This window comes from Armigeres subalbatus, chromosome 2, assembly GCF_024139115.2.
Source record: "Armigeres subalbatus isolate Guangzhou_Male chromosome 2, GZ_Asu_2, whole genome shotgun sequence".
NCBI classification, from domain to species: Eukaryota; Metazoa; Arthropoda; class Insecta; order Diptera; family Culicidae; genus Armigeres; species Armigeres subalbatus.
This window is the reverse complement of record NC_085140.1, coordinates 46,726,786-46,743,187: the sequence shown is the minus strand read 5'-3', so window position 1 is coordinate 46,743,187 and position 16,402 is coordinate 46,726,786. Positions and strand designations below refer to the sequence as shown.

At 40.1% G+C, this 16,402-nt stretch overlaps 1 protein-coding gene across 16 annotated transcripts in view; it reads right to left on the bottom strand.

Annotated features, from left to right (window-relative positions):
• The window catches only part of LOC134218529 (coronin-1C-like), a 197,675-nt gene that overhangs the window by 3,621 nt on the left and 177,652 nt on the right, over positions 1-16,402 (bottom strand). For 15 of the 16 annotated variants that reach the window (XM_062697654.1, XM_062697642.1, XM_062697651.1 and 12 more), the window contains 5 exons: positions 12,954-13,256; positions 12,571-12,891; positions 11,962-12,511; positions 11,565-11,899; positions 11,304-11,498 (listed from right to left, as the gene is read on the bottom strand). In XM_062697654.1, the coding sequence (XP_062553638.1) occupies positions 11,304-11,498; positions 11,565-11,899; positions 11,962-12,511; positions 12,571-12,891; positions 12,954-13,256 (1,704 nt within the window). The remainder of the gene's footprint in view (positions 1-11,303; positions 11,499-11,564; positions 11,900-11,961; positions 12,512-12,570; positions 12,892-12,953; positions 13,257-16,402) is intronic. The other variant, XM_062697640.1, reaches the window with a different exon arrangement.

Sequence of the window (16,402 nt, the reverse complement as noted above, 5' to 3'; positions counted from 1 at the left end):
TCTGGAATGTTCACAAGAAACTGTCCGTAAGTTTAACGGAAACTTCTTTAGAATTTCCATGGAGGATTGTTCAAAATGTCTCCACGAAAAATTATTGGGTTTCTACGGGAAATTCTTTGTACATTAGACGTTCGATAACTGAAAGTAATTCAACTGCAATGCTTTCAACAGCATTTCGATAGTTACATCAGTTTTGCAGTTATCGGACAGCTGAGCTTCAAAACTATGTCAATGTCGATGATAGATACATAGCGCTGAACAATCAGGTGCACTTCTATTCTGACGCCGTCTGACAATTGTTTGCCGTCTTGAATGCGTCGCAGTTATCGAACGCCATTGGCTAACTGAAACGAAAGCATGTTGCAGTTATTGAACGACTAATGTATTGTCAATAAGAAATTGTTGGAAAATTGCGACACACGGCCGAACTGGTAATTTGGCCCAAATAGTCGTTTGCCCTAACAGGTCGTTTGGCCGAATAGGTCATCAGCCCAAAAATGCTGTTTGACCGAAATGGTCGTTTAGCAGAATGGAATATTTGTCCGAAAATATAGTTTAGGCCAACAGGTTAGGGGAAAGTGGGGTAAGATGGCCATATGGGGCAAGACAGCCAACGCTAATTATGCCTTAAGTGAGCATTATATTCACATTATTATTACAAGGGATGATTCACAATAATGTAAATGGGCTATACAACTGAAAAATTCACTTTGACAACCTCACTTGTTATTGTAATATTGATTTGAAGATGGTTTAGTTAAAATTCGAATTTTCTGGTTACATAATTTAACAATTGAAGCCTAAATTACACATTTCTCAGGACAAATTGATATTTACCGAAGCTTTTATATAACTATAGCCTATATACAATAATAATTTGAGAAGATTCACAGTAATTAGGTTCGATAGTATATAAATCTTTGGATATACGTCGGCCTGGGGCGGTATTGCCAACTGTATAAAAACAAGGTCATCTCCAGGATTAAAAGTCGCCTAACCCTTGAATGCATTTAAAAAATAATCAAAATAGTTTCTGCGTGAATCAGAGATGATTTAGAACAAAGGATATGGTTTTAACAGTAAAAATTAGTTTTAGGCAAATTCTGATATTGTCGTAGTGCCAGTTGTTGAGAAATCAACATGAAATACGACATTTTTAAACGAAGCATCATTCGAACATAATCCATAGAAGTGCAAGAAATGTGTCCCCTATTCTAAATAAATTTAGCAAACTTTTGATATAGTTTTTGGTCCTCGCTCGTCTTGCCCCGGGGGTCATATTGCCCCATATGGTAAATATAGGCATCATAAAAACACCTTTTTTAAAACCAGTTTATAAGATACTGAAACTTTATTATTCAGTGTTTATTGATACTTATGTCAAAGACGGGTCATCATAAATGCGTTTAATGGACAAATCAGCAAGGAGTGTCACTATTTTACAAGGGTTACCGCTTAGGATGGCCATCTTGCCCCACTTTCCCCTATACGGCCAAATGTCAATAACTGAACGGGTAATTTAATCCAAAATATCCATCCATTTGGCCTAATAACATTTGCGTTGAAAGGGCTAATTGTCAAACGACCCTTGAACGAAATTCCGTAACTTCTCTACTTTTAAGTTGATACTGGCCTTTAAGCCAAAAGCCATCTAACCAAACCCCATTAAGCCGAATTGATATTCGGATAAATGTCTTTTTGGCAAATGATCAATTCAGCCGAACAACACTTTTCAAAGAAAGTTGCAGAAAGTACATTTTTGGGCCAAATGGCTCTTTCTACACAGAATGGGAAGATCGAAGAGTGCCGCGCTGACGAGCGAACGTGTTTGTCTTTCGTTACGTCAAATTTTTTGCTATTTTTTAATGAATTTCTGTTTAGTTTCAATATAAATAAATGGTTGAAGTGTTCAATTTTGTTTAGCAATTATGGCTTGTGAATAAATATTGTGCGTTCGATGGGATGTCAGATCTCTCGACAGTTTGTGCTGATTCATTTCGCTGCTGTCGGTGCTGGCATATCGTGTTTAGTGCTCTGCGCTGACAACTTTGCGTTTAGAAACAGGATACGCATGTGCAGTTCAAATCACGTATGGAGCACTGCCCTGGATCGTTATACCGGATCGCATCATGCTTCATAAAGGATTAGTGAACATGCTCTTTCAAGATTATATCAAGCGCCGTGAAAATCTCAATTCTCCTGATATGGATTAATTTGGTGAGATTGTTTCAATTTGTTTGTACCTTCATAATTCCATTATTAAAACTAAATACGCGCTGGATTGAATAATCCGGAAGTTTGCTTATGGATCCATTATCCAATTGATAATGGTAGCATAAACAAGCGGGGCTTATTGTAAGTGAACGTGGCCTCGGACTGGTCATGAAATACCAGGCAGTCTGAAATGGGTCACTGGATCTGCAGTAGAGCTAACACCTTCTAACTCCCGGACTAAATCTGACTGTAATACAGACAGCTTTCTTCCATAATATCACTGCCAGCCAGTGGGGGTTAGATTGGGCACGCACACGCACAAATGGCTCTTTCTACAGAATGACATTTTTTACCAAACGGCATTTTTGATCAAATGATCTATATTCGGTCAAACGACTTTTTCATCCAAACGACAAATTCAGCCAAATAGTTAGGGTAAACAACTTTTTACAAGTCTGTGCCATTGCCACAGCCATTGCTTTCGGCCAAACTACATTTTCAGTCAAACCAGTTTTGACCTGATAAAAGTTTCCGTGAAACGTTTAGTTTTGCTAAATGGTACCTGGTTAGATGTCTTTTGGCCTAAAGGCCAGTATCGACTTAAAAATAGAGAGGCCACGGAATTTTGTTCAATGATCAATGGACAAAAAGACCATTTCGCCATTTCTGACCATATTACCCGTTCTGTACAAGGATCAGTCACTGAAATTTGGCCGTATTACCCGTTGGACCAAATGACTTTTTCGGCCAAATGGTCCATTCTGTCAAAAAACTATTTCTGCAAAATGGCATTTTTGGCCAATGATCGTTTCAGCCGGACAACCTGGTAGAGCAAACGACTTTCGAATTGCGAATTGCCAGTTCAGCCGTCTGTCGCTTTCGGTCAATGGAACTCACCAAGAATTTCTAATCGAAAATAGAAAGAATTTTCTGAAGAAATCCAAAAAAAAATCCTCAAAAATTACGAGCATTTTTTCGATGGTTTAAAGTTCTCTATACCAAACTAGCCGTTTAGTGATGAATTTCTCCCTGCGAAAAAATCACTCTAATAAAGGATAAAAAAAAACTAACCGTCTTATATAATCTAGATTGGGGAAGTCAACATAAAGCAAAAGAGATGCAGTCACAATATTCTGTGTGAATTTCAAAGAATAATCAACAGAAACTCAATAGGAACATTCCGTGGATATTCCGAACATTTTCCTATAGAAATTAGGAACAACTTCTTGTGAAACATCTGAACAGATTCTCATGTAAATCCTAAACAACTTTCCTTGGTAAATCCAAAGAGCTCCTACCCAGTCCAAAGCGTTCTCGATACTTGAAAGTAGTTTCCGTGGAAAATCTGAAAATAATTTTCGAATAACTATTCTGGAAAAACTGGAAATCTTTCGTTAAAATTTTGAGGCGAAATCACCCGTTATTGTCTTGAAAATATCCAAAATGACCAATTCGACAGAAAGTCCTTTTCGACCAAACGACTGTTTCGGCTGAAGGACATATTCACATTTTTTTTAGCCAAAGGAACTGTTCGACCAAATGACATTCTCGGCCAAATAACTTTAGGCTAGATATCCTAACGAAGTCTGAGAAAATAATGAGATTGTATAGAAAACATATTTTGATTTTGACATCAAATTGAGTCATAATTAGTTTTCAAATATGTATAAAGCATTATGATTGATTACCTATTTTGATCTCATTTTGCTGTAGATTACTATTTTAAATGATATGACATCAAACTGTGTTATTTTGTTATCGGAAAATATCACAATAAGTTTTCGATTTGCTCTCATCGACAGCAGGTATAGTTTATGATTGAATGTCACAGTAAGATATTTCTGCTATTACGTTTTGTTATTTTAACCGTTAAAACGACCAAAAAGACTTCAAATTACGTAAACATAATCGATGATTAAAACATTAAAAACATTTAAAAAAAGTTATCGGTTTGCTCGTGAACGTTCTACCAAATAGTCTTTTCGGTTAAACGATATATTCGGCCTAACAACTTTCAGCCTTGTGGATTTCTGACGAACGACTCTTTTCTGTTCAAAAATTCAATTTCAATTAGTTTTTTTAAATTTCAACGGGAACTCCTTTGCAATTTTCACGCTTAGTTTTTACGGAGAGCTTTTTAAAATTTCAACAAGATACTGTATGGAATTTTCATGGAAATTATTGGTATGTTCACGAAAAATTCTCTGGAGTTTCAACGTGATGTTGTAGAGATCTGTCAGGAAATTATATGGAAACTGCACTGAATCTTTGGAGTTTCAGCGGTAGATCAGCGGCTTGACAAATTTGAAACGGCGGCGCGCCAATGCAAAAATGTCGGCGGCGGCGGCGTGCCAAAAATTGTCGGCGGCGGCGGCGTGGCGTGGCGGCGCACAGCTGGAGTGTTACGGGTAAGTAAGGACGTACCGTGGACTTTTGGTACTCCTGTTCTATTATTTTGCTGAAAAGCGTGGTTTGTTACGGTGTAAGATCTACCATGGTCACATTGCCAGCTACAGGCAAATCCTGACCCAACGAATACCTTTCACAATATCCAACTCCGTGGTCATTATGAGGGTGTCGCTGAGTCGGGGGCCTCTCATTAAGTACATAAAGTACTACACCAACATTTCCTTCCCCTTCCAAGTTACAGTGAAGACGGGCGTGGCCAGGAGTAGTAATCCTCATGCTTTTGTAATTTTTATCCTAGATTGAAATTAAGGACCACACCCACCTTGATTTCTGATAGCAATCTGAATAAGGATTTCAAAAGAAAAACATTAGTATCACTAGTGTCCAATCTTCGAAGTACACCGTAACTATGCTAGGCTGTTCTATCATCACAATTAAGAATAATGCCACAACTGGTGCATGCGTTCCTATTATGGACTAAACAATTTTGGGTACTATTTTTAATACGATTTTCACAGTCATGCAAAATGATGTTTTGATCATTGGAGAGGGAATGCCGTTATTTGGTCATTGCGCTTCGGAGTTATCGCAGAAACACTGTTGAAAAAAAAATCAAAGTTACCGGCCTATGTCGAATCAAATTTATCAGATTTGAGAAATGATGTCAATGAGGATAGCTGAGAATTTGAATTTAGTTTCTTACTCGAAAATTGCTAATACTTCTGCTGTTAATGAATCAAAAAGTAAACCAAGAATAGCCGCACCAAGGCGCTTGACCTGCGCGCCCGGTATAGACAACAAGCCAACAAGCCATTCGGTGGACAGATCTGTCCGGCCTTTAGACGGGATCGGTCATGCATGCAGCTCAGTTGAATCTAAAGCATTGCAAAGCAGCGCAGCGGCTTCTAAGGCAGTCGGCCAAGAAAAACAATAATTATTGTACCTTATTCCTGCTGAAAACGGTAGGTGGGTTGCGGAAAAGTCCAGAACTCTGCCAATGAGGACCTGCGGGCTGAACCCCACCCAGGGATAATATAATCTCCCGGCGATGAGGGTTTTGTTTTAGCAAAAATAAACGAACTCAACCTTTTCAGCTGCTATTTTACATCAAGGTTACACCAGGTGGAGAAAGAGGAATTTTGTATGATATTAGATGTCCTAGCGGTAAAACTGACCGGTTTTAAACAGGTAGCTGTGACACGTGATTTCAATGCGTGAGCTATGGATTAATTGTTCACTAACGCCATAGTTCACATCTTACTAGAGTTACACATTGACGTAAAGTTTTGCAGTACAGGATGCAGATCCCGGGTGGAGAGTTCACGCGGATTATACTTCCAGCGATTACCAAGCAGTGAGCTTACTATGATGGAGAATTTCGCAGTTCGATCCAGATCTACTCGTTGTAGTCTTACAATGTGGAAACAACATTGTAGACTGGAGTGGAGATGAGCTGATTCGATCATTTGCATCCTTGCATAATTATTAGGGTAGGACTGGGCAAGATGAGCACCCTAAGGATGATCCTTAATATCGTTTAAGCAAACATGCATTGCTAAATTACACGTTCGACAGTTCTTTTTTTGGTGCATCTTATCTAACATCGCGAATTTCGAACGGAAAACTGATAAAACTCTATTTTATGACTGATTTGAATATTGTACGCGGCAAGATAAGCATTCATACGGGGCAAGAAGGAAAACATTCTTAAAATTATATTTACAACAAAAAAAGTAATAATAATAAGACATTTTACTAAAAGAGCCTAAATAATTTTCTCAAAAAATAATATTTATAGAAGTGCATTGGTCTTATTAAAAAAAAAAACACTGTTAGCTTTATCATTGATATCATAAATCACATAGAATAACTTAAATGGACTCGACAGATTCAACGCATGTGAAAGTGAATCATAATTGTAGGTCAGCGGTTCTCAACCTTTTTCTTGAGAGGTACCCCTTCGAACTTTTACATTTACTGAGGTGGGTTTTTTCGCTGTAAATGAGAATAAGTAATCTATGAGATGAGGTAAATGAAAAACGGATCTGAAAACTAACGGAATATATGGCATTAGCATCACCATTAACATTGTTACGGTGTACATAATTCGTAGATTGGACACTAGTGATACTCATGTTTTACTTTTGAGATTCATATTTAGAAATTAGAATGCTATCAGAAAGCATGAGAAGGAGTGGTTCTTGATTCAGGTCTTAAACAAAAATAACAAAAGCAAGAGGATTACTACTCCTGGCCACGCCCATCTTCACCGTAACTAGGGAGAGGAAGGAAGTGTTGACGGGGTACTTACTTAACGAGAGACCACCGACTAAGCGACACCCCCATAAATACCACGGAGTTGGATAATGAGGAAAGTATACGTTGTGTCAGGATTTGCCTGTAGCGGTCAATGTAACCGTGGTAGATCTTACCCCGTAACACACCACGGAAAGGTATCTACCCAGCGTTACGGGTCGCTGAAAACTAACGGAATATAAGGCTCTCCAAAAGTTGTCTGAAATCTTCATTATTCTGTGAAATTTTCAAGTTCATATACATTTTAAACATCCGAGCCTCTTGGAAGGAGGCTTCCGAGCCTCTTGGAAGGAGGCTTCCGAGCCTCTTGGAAGGAGGCTTCCGAGCCTCTTGGAAGGAGGCTTGAGCCTCTTGGAAGGAGGCTTCCGAGCCTCTTGGAAGGAGGCTGAGCCTCTTGGAAGGAGGCTTGAGCCTCTTGGAAGGAGGCTTCCAGGCCTCTTGGAACGAGGCTTCCGAGCCTCTTGGAAGGAGGCTTCCGAGCCTCTTGGAAGGAGGCTTGAGGCCTCTTGGAAGGAGGCTTCCGAGCCTCTTGGAAGGAGGCTTGAGCCTCTTGGAAGGAGGCTTCGAGCCTCTTGGAAGGAGGCTTCCAGGCCTCTTGGAAGGAGGCTTCTGAGCCTCTTGGAAGGAGGCTTGGAGCCTCTTGGAAGGAGGCTTGAGCCTCTTGGAAGGAGGTTTCCAGGCCTCTTGGAAGGAGGCTTCCAGGCCTCTTAGAAGGAGGCTTCTGAGCCTCTTGGAAGAAGGCCTGAGCCTCTTGGAAGAAGGCTTCCAGGCCTCTTGGAAGAAGGCTTCCAGGCCTCTTGGAAGGAGGCTTCCGAGCCTCTTGGAAGGAGGCTTCCAGGCCTCTTGGAAGGAGGCCTGAGCCTCTTGGAAGGAGGCTTCCGAGCCTCTTGGAAGGAGGCTTCCAGGCCTCTTGGAAGGAGGCTTGAGCCTCTTGGAAGGAGGCTTCCAGGCCTCTTGGAAGGAGGCTTCTGAGGCCTCTTGGAAGGAGGCTTCCAGGCCTCTTGGAAGGAGGCTCTGAGCCTCTTGGAAGGAGGCTTCCAGGCCTCTTGGAAGGAGGCTTCCGAGCCTCTTGGAAGGAGGCTTCCGAGCCTCTTGGAAGGAGGCTTCCTGAGCCTCTTGGAGGAGGCTTCTGAGCCTCTTGGAAGGAAGCTTCCAGGCCTCTTGGAAGGAGGCTTCCGAGCCTCTTGGAAGGAGGCTTCCTGAGCCTCTTGGAAGGAGGCTTCCAGGCCTCTTGGAAGGAGGCTTCCGAGCCTCTTGGAAGGAGGCTTGAGCCTCTTGGAAGGAGGCTTCCGAGGCCTCTTGGAAGGAGGCTTCCAGGCCTCTTGGAAGGAGGCTTCCGAGCCTCTTGGAAGGAGGCTTCCGAGCCTCTTGGAAGGAGGCTTCCGAGCCTCTTGGAAGGAGGCTTCCGAGCCTCTTGGAAGGAGGCTTCCGAGCCTCTTGGAAGGAGGCTTCCGAGCCTCTTGGAAGGAGGCTTCCGAGGAGGCCCTATGTCACACTTTTTTGTATGAATCATTAAAAAAAATGTATGGATTGTCACACCCCCCTTCAGCGCGTTACGTAATTTATGGATGCTCCCTAGCGTCTTGCAACGAAGCTACCGAGCTTTTCGGAAGAAAGTCTTTATGCCTCTCAAATGCAGGCTTCCGAACCAAGGATAGAAAAATCAAATGATCAAACAATCAACACTCACACGCGATCACAGTTTTAAATTATCCATTGATAAAAACTCACCAGCGAGTAAGAATGTGAGAGGTTTTGGACACATTGGCCACGTCCGGAAGTGTTCCCGGGAGCCTGATTCTCTCAGGGGACCGGACAAATTTCGATTAGCACCGAAACCCATTTTGCGGCATGTCCAACTCCATGATTTTAAAAGACAAACACAAAACATGAATTTTTGAGAGGAGGAGTTTGGTATGTCACAAGATGGCTTTCGGTGCTAATCGAAATTTGTCCGCTTCTCTGAGGGAACCAGGCTCCCGGGAACACTTCCGAACGTGGCCAATGTGTCCAAAATCTCTTGAAAACTCATCTATTGAGCTTGTCTTCCAAAATCATGGAGTTTGATACGTCGCAAGATGGGTTTCGGTGCTAATCGAAATTTGTCTACTGCCCTGAGGGAACCAGGCTCTCGGGAACACTTACGGACGAGGCCAATGTGTCTGAAACCTCTCAAAAAATCATGTGTTGTGCGTGTCTTTCAAAATCATGGAATTTGATATGTCGCAAGATGGGTTTCGGTGCTAATCGAAATTTGTCCACTTCCTTGAGGGAACCAGGTTCCCATGAACACTTCCGGATGTAGCCAATGTGTCCGAAACCTCTCAAAAACTCATCTATTGAGCTTGTCTTCCAAAATCATGGAGTTCGATATGTCGCAAGATGGGTTTCGGTGCTAATCGAAATTTGTCCGCTTCCCTGAGGGAACCAGGCTCCCGGGAACTCGTACGGACGAGGCCAATGTGTCCAAAACCTCTCAAAAATGGCACCATGGTCAAATCATGTATGTAGTCAAGCCATGTACCAAAAAATAGACATGATAACGCTTCTTCCCTGAAAATTTCATGGCAATCGGACGAAAAATGAGCCTACACGGGTTATTTCAATTTTGATTTCTAGGTCAGACCGAAACGTGTTAAGAACCGCTGCATTAAGGTACCCTCTATTTTAATATGCGTAATTCATAAGATTATCTTGAAAGAGAGCTTTCGAACATATTGAATTCTATCTTTTTGGAAGGGGGCTTCCGTATCTCATGAAAGGGGGATTTCAATATTTTTGAAAAGGGTGCTTCCGATTCTTTTGAAAAGAGGCTTCCTAACCACTTCACAGAGGGCTGGCTGAAAGAAGAATTCCAAGCCCCTCGAAAGGAGGTGTCAGAGTCTTTTAAAAGGGTGTTTCCGAGCTGCATGAAAGGGGTCTTTCGCGCCTCTTGAAAGGAGGCATTGATTATCTGGAAATAACGTTGCTGAGCCGTTTGAAAGTAATACCACAATAGTTTCCTAGCAATTTCGAAGGGGGCTTCCAACCCTCTTGAAAAGGGAGCTTCCGAGCCTCCTAAGACCCTTTTGAATACAGGCTTCGGAACCACTTGTGCGAGTTGGCTGAAAGAATTTCAAGCCCCTTGAAAGGAGGTTTCCGAGCCTTTTAAAAGGAGGGTTTCGAGCCTCTTGAAAGGATTTGCTGAACCTTTTGAAAGTAGGCTACCAAGCTTCTCGAAGGAAGTTCCGAGCCCCTCGAAAGAAAGTTTCCAAGCCACTTGAATCCTGGAGAGGAGCTTTTTGAAAACAGGCTTCCGCGCCACTTGGCTGGAAGCTGGAAGAAGAATCCAGAGCCTCTCGAAAGCAAGTTTCCAAACCTCTTAAAAGGGGGCTTGAAAGGAGGTTTTCAAACCACGTAGCCACGTAACCACTTAGGAAGCCTTCCCTCCATTTTTTTTTTTGACAAAAAAAAGCATTCAAGCCTCAAGATTTCTGAACCTTCAAATTGAAAAATTAGTTGAGAGGTATACTGCCGTGAATCGCATATTTGTCCCATATGAATAGGAAACCCAGCAAAGATGGGACAGATATGCGATTCACGGCAGTATATTTTTAACATATTTCATAATTATGTTTCAATCAAGTAGATTGATTTTGAAGATTGTTTTGATCTTTCTCACACACTGTGTTGGCTGTGGTGGACATGATTCGATATGTTTTGATTTACTGATTGCTATGCATATTATGTACAATATAAACTCTTGCAATATAAATTGATACAATTATTAAAACTGTAGGTTATTCAAAAGAGTTTTACTATTTTGTGTATTATGTGATTGTTCCAAAATGAGGTGCTCATATTGCCCCATTCGAGATAAATTATTCAAATCTATTTGAGCATGATCAAGCATTCATGGTTTTTTAATTTTATTTACTAATGCTGATTTTTTATAAGAAGACCTCAATTTTCACCAACCTTTGCTAATTTAACTGTATATCAGATTTATTTCAATTTTATTATATTTTTTAAATGTCAAGTCTTTTATTGGACTACAGGTTAACAGTGTGCGGAGTTATTCAAAGAAAAAAAAACATAAAAGTGATAAAATCAAGGGGTGCTCTTCTTGTCCCGTCCTCCCCTACGTGTTCATCTTTGTCGAATACATTTTCCGACAAAGTCAAGCGCTAGCGGTCAATACAAGATACTCTCCCATGTGTGCACTCTATTTGAGCTCGAGTTCAAAACGATGAAAATTTGTCTCGGCTTTCCTGGGCATAAAACATATCATGTTTCTGACAGGCAACAAAGCCCAAATGCAATTTTTTATTCTAAATGTAAAGACATCAAGTCAATCAAAAAACAGCAGCGATAAAACGTCATACCTCGTTCTCTGAGTTCAACAGGTTGATATTCTCCAGGGAACTGTTTCGGGAGCTGTTCCTCGAGCTGCTAAGTAGATTGTTCTGCAGGTTGGCTATGTCCTTGTGGTTGGCAGTCTGATGCTGGCCGAAGATCGCCTGCAGTTGGTGGAACTTTGTACTCTGGTTTGTCGAGGTTTTCTGACTTTTTTCGATAATCTACAAATATGACAGGCAAACAATAAGATAAGAGTCAAAGTTCGAACATATGCCGTGCGCTATTACGTTAGTTACCGCTTGCGGCCTGTAATCTGGTATCGTAGGCTGGGATAGGAAGGCAAACTTCTTTGTGTTGTTATCAAACTTCCGGTTATCGATTTCATTTTCTTTGTTATTTTTGCCACCGTTGGAGAGGGGTGTCACACCATTCGTGTAGCTGTTGCTGTTGACTGTCGTGCCATTAGTGCCATTGCTATGGCTATGGTTATTGCTGTTCCCGTTGTGATTACCATGGTGGTTGTTGAGGACATTGTGCTTGCTACTGGTGTGGTGAATGGTAGCATATTTGCCTTCAGTGCTTCGGGTTTTCTGACTGGTCGTTGTATCCAGAATGGATTCGCCTAAAATCATGAGAGATTTGTTTAATATTTTTACTCTTTAAAGGTACAATTTAGCATCTTACCGGTCTTCATAGACCTCAGCGTGGGTTGCACATTCCTCCCCTGGAACCACTCTTTGGCACCAATCGCCGGAATATCGGCCAGCGTATCCGGATAGAGGTCACTCTGGAAAAGTGTTGACTTACGCGGAACAATCATTGAAATCGGTTCGCATATATTTCCAGCAGCGTGTAGTTTATAGAATCGGAACACTTCACATTGTGCAACATTTACGCCCCGCTTCGGCATGAATCCTAGCGCTTTCTGGGGCTGACCAGAAAGGAACTGATTCAGGTAGTACACATAAGGGGCTTCATCTACCAATTCGTAGTACCGAATATTGCCATCTCCCTTTCCGGCTAAGTAGATCATTTTAGTATCATAATCAAAGTATGGAGTAACGACCCCACTAGAACTGTCGATTACTTCTTGTACCAACGGTTTCTTCAAATCGTGTTGATTCCACACAGCGTATTGTCTATCTGAATGGCGGGAGAAACCAGTCGTTAGGATGCGATCGTTGTCCAAAAATACTGCTTTTGAACATTTCGTTCCCATGTGACAAACTCCCTCCTAAAATATTCAAAATTAATTGGTACTTTTCATAATACATATGTAGATGTTTCTCTTACCGAAACAACAATTCCACTGCGAGGTTCAATCACCCGAAGCTTCTTGTCCTTAGAGGTGGTTGCTATCAGCGAACCGTCACGGTTGATCGCCAAACTGTAGATCATGTCCACGTGACAATTGATCACGTTCAGCAGCGCCTTCTCGGCATTGCCTAGATCCCATATACAAATCAAGTGATCGAAACCGGCGCTTATCAGCACGTTTGACGCCGTCGGATGCCATTCAATGTGCAGCACCTTACGTTTGTGTCCGACTAGCTCAGTGGAACATTCGCTCAGATTGCTCGTTAATCCACCCTCTGGGATCTTCCATAGTTTGATCTATAAAATTAGAAACGTTGTATACTTTCCATATCATATTAGATTTCCCATGCCCTACTTACGGTGCAATCATCTGAAGCGGACGCAATCGTATTATCATCGAACGGATTCCATTTAAGATCGAGGATTTGACCAGTGTGTCCGATTACCTTACAGCATTGAAAATCAATTCTTCCGGTTTGGTTGATTGGGATCACCACAAATGTCGTATCGGCTACGATGGCCAGGAATGTGGGATTGATGGCACAGAAGTTGCCATCATTGCCGCTACGTACCACACTGATGTCGGTGTAGCAGCACTCTTTCCTCGTGGGGAGACCGTACACGTGCCGGAACTTGGAAGGTCGAACCCCGCGAAACCATAGCTGCAAAAAAGGGAATAAAAAACAAAATGTTTGAAAAATCAAATTACAACTTTGCGTAGGAAAAATTTGAATGCATAACAGTAGAGATGCATTAATATGAAAGAATTGTTTGTGTTTCTGCATTTATTATAAACGAGTTGACTCGGCAGACGTTTGTCCTACATAATAGGCGAGAATACGTATTGTGAACTCCGCAAACAAAAGTCCCGTATGAATCTTAATTTAGGGTTTTCACGATTTTATAAATTTTATTCTTGATTTTTATATGAGAACCTATCCTATAAACCCGTCGGAGATTATAAAGAACAGATTTGCTGAAAGAATGAATGAAAATAATCCAGCTCTTTTCGAGTTATTCGCATACACAAGTCAATTTATGTTTATATAGAAAAAGAAAACGATGATGGAGAAGATGCTTTCTGCCAATGACGCGCACTGGCCTTTAAAATATTATTTTTTCACAACTTTTCTGAAGAATCGGTTTAGCACACATTTCAATCTTCTAAAAAGGAAAGATCATTTGCTTGTTTCTTTGCGTATGTTTATTTCAATCAAATAATCATTTTTTGACTAGACAGGGTTCGCCGGGCAAGCTAGTATTACGTAAACAATTATTTTAAATTTATTGAACGCTTACTCAGTCTTACAATTTTACAACGACTTTATTATCTACCCTACGTTTCGACACAAGAATTGTGTCATTTTCAAGGGTAAAATATTTTTGGTAAAGTGTCGAAACGTCGGGTAGATAATAAACTCATTGTGGAATTGTAAGACTGAGTAGCCGTTCAATAGATATAATTGCTTATGAGAGGCGAATTTTCAAATAATCGAGGATGAACAACACTCTCACGCGATAACATATCCAAATTATTAATTGATAATAACTCGCTAGGGAGTGAAAATCGTTCGATAATTGTATCTCAATTTGAAGCAATTATCGTTACTTTCTGAACGTATTTCTTTACATAACACCACCCCAAAATGCCAAACAGCAGATTGAATTTCACTGTTTACATTCAATTGGTATTCGTAGGGTTAACATTTAAATGATTATTTTGTGCTTATTATCAATTGATCCCAAAATTTGAAAAGTTGTCGCCGACGACAACTCGCATGCTTTTCACACCTGAGAAGTTATCAAAAGATATTTTCAATCATTATCGTATGAAAATGATACAGCACAACCATGCAAGTAGTTCTCGTTGTTGTCGTGGCTTTCAGGTAGTTTACGAACTCTATAGAATCAAGGTCGACGGATCTACCCCCGTAATGGAGGCAAATATTGAAAAATGAACAAGTTGAGTGACACCTCCTTGGTATATGTTTGTATTCCAAGTAGTTCTTGTTGTTGTCGTGGGATACAGGTAGTCTACGAACTCAATAAAGCCAAGGTATGTGGATCAGCCTCCGTAATGGAGGCAGTTATTGAAAAATAAACAAGTTGTTTGACCTCTTCTTGGTATATTTTTGTATTCCAAGTAGGGTAATTCGCCAAATGTTGAACGGCTAATTTCTTCGCCTATTGTTGAACCCATGTGCATTTCTTATGGGAGTTCAACAATAGGCGACAAAATTAGCCGTTCAACATTTGGCGGTTTCCCCTAGTTCTTGTTGTTGTTGGAAAAAAATTGACCAAATAGTGACTTTCAGAAGCAGAAAAAGTGACCAAATAGTGACTTTTGTATGAAGTACTAACCAGGTAGTGAGCTGAGTTGCATTTGTATTGTTACTGTGTAATTCGTAGTAGATCGGATACTAGGGATATCATGTTTTTTTTTCAAATCCTTATTAGAATGCTATCAGAAATCAAGAGAAGACAAAAATTACAAAATAAAATGATCTAATCAATTACTAGACAGAGAATTATTTGAAATCACAAAGCTTATGAATTTTTATAAGAAAAAATTGTTAAAAAAAACTTAAAAGAATTCAAAATTATGATGACATTTTTAAAATACGATTTTTAATAATTAAAAATAACATTTTTAATTGAAACAAATTTAAATACATATAGAGTCCATTTGCCATTTGTTTTTTCGAGACCCTGATCTCGGTTTCATTAAAAACATTAACTCATATATTACATGAATTTTACCGAACCTAAGTTTCCTAAATTTCAAGTTGTGAAATGTGATCCAAAATCTTGAATTTGTTGCAGAAATTGATTTTCTGTAGAAAACCTTGTGAAAATTTTTAGGATTTTTTTTTCAGGAATTGTGCAAAAAATACTTCAATTCTTGTGAAATATTTCTCCAGGAGTTTAAACGGAAATTCCAACAGAAATCCGATGGCGAATGTCAGCACAAAAACATCCAAATTCAAGGCAGAATATTTTGTAGACATTCCTGCTGTCTTTCAGGAATTTCCGCGCAAACTGCACGTCAATTACTATAAAAACTTCTCCGCGAATCCCTGAAAAAAAATCTCCTTCAAATACAAGCGGATTTTTTCATGAATTCCGGTAGAAATCTTTTTGTGAATTCCTGTAGATATTGTTTGGCGAATTCCTAAGAAACACCTTCCGAAAATTATTTCCCAAAATCAAGGCGGAATTTTTACGGAATTTTACATAAAGATTTATGCGGTCAACGCTACAGAAATTACAGTGAAATTTCCTCTACGAGGAACAAAGTTAGGAAGCTTTTTATAACGAAGGTGGATTTTTCTCCAGATACAGGCAACTTACCCAACTTAAGAAGTAGTGCGCTGGATTCGCCTAAAGATGCGGTAAACAACGCATCAATTAGTTTGACAGATAAAACTTCGGAAGAAAGTTCGGTTTGGAAGTCCCGATATCCGAATTCTAATGTGGTGCTACGCCGACAATATCATGCTGTGTAGTTCGTCGTAGAGGGGTTAATCAATCAGAAACTAAGAAATATCTCGGAATTATGTCAAAATTGACGTGACAAAAAAATTGATATTCAGAAACGATGAAAAATGACAACAAGTGAAGTTCTTACTCTTATTATGCTTGTTTAACGAGTGCTCAAGAGTATAATGCATTTTTTTTTTTTTTTTTTTTGTGTCTGGCTCGTCCGAGGCTGGCTCGTCTCCGGGAATATAATGCATTTAATAATGGCTTGGAAATATAAAAAAAATTGGAAGCATAGACTGAATGTGGAGTCCCTTCTCAACGACAT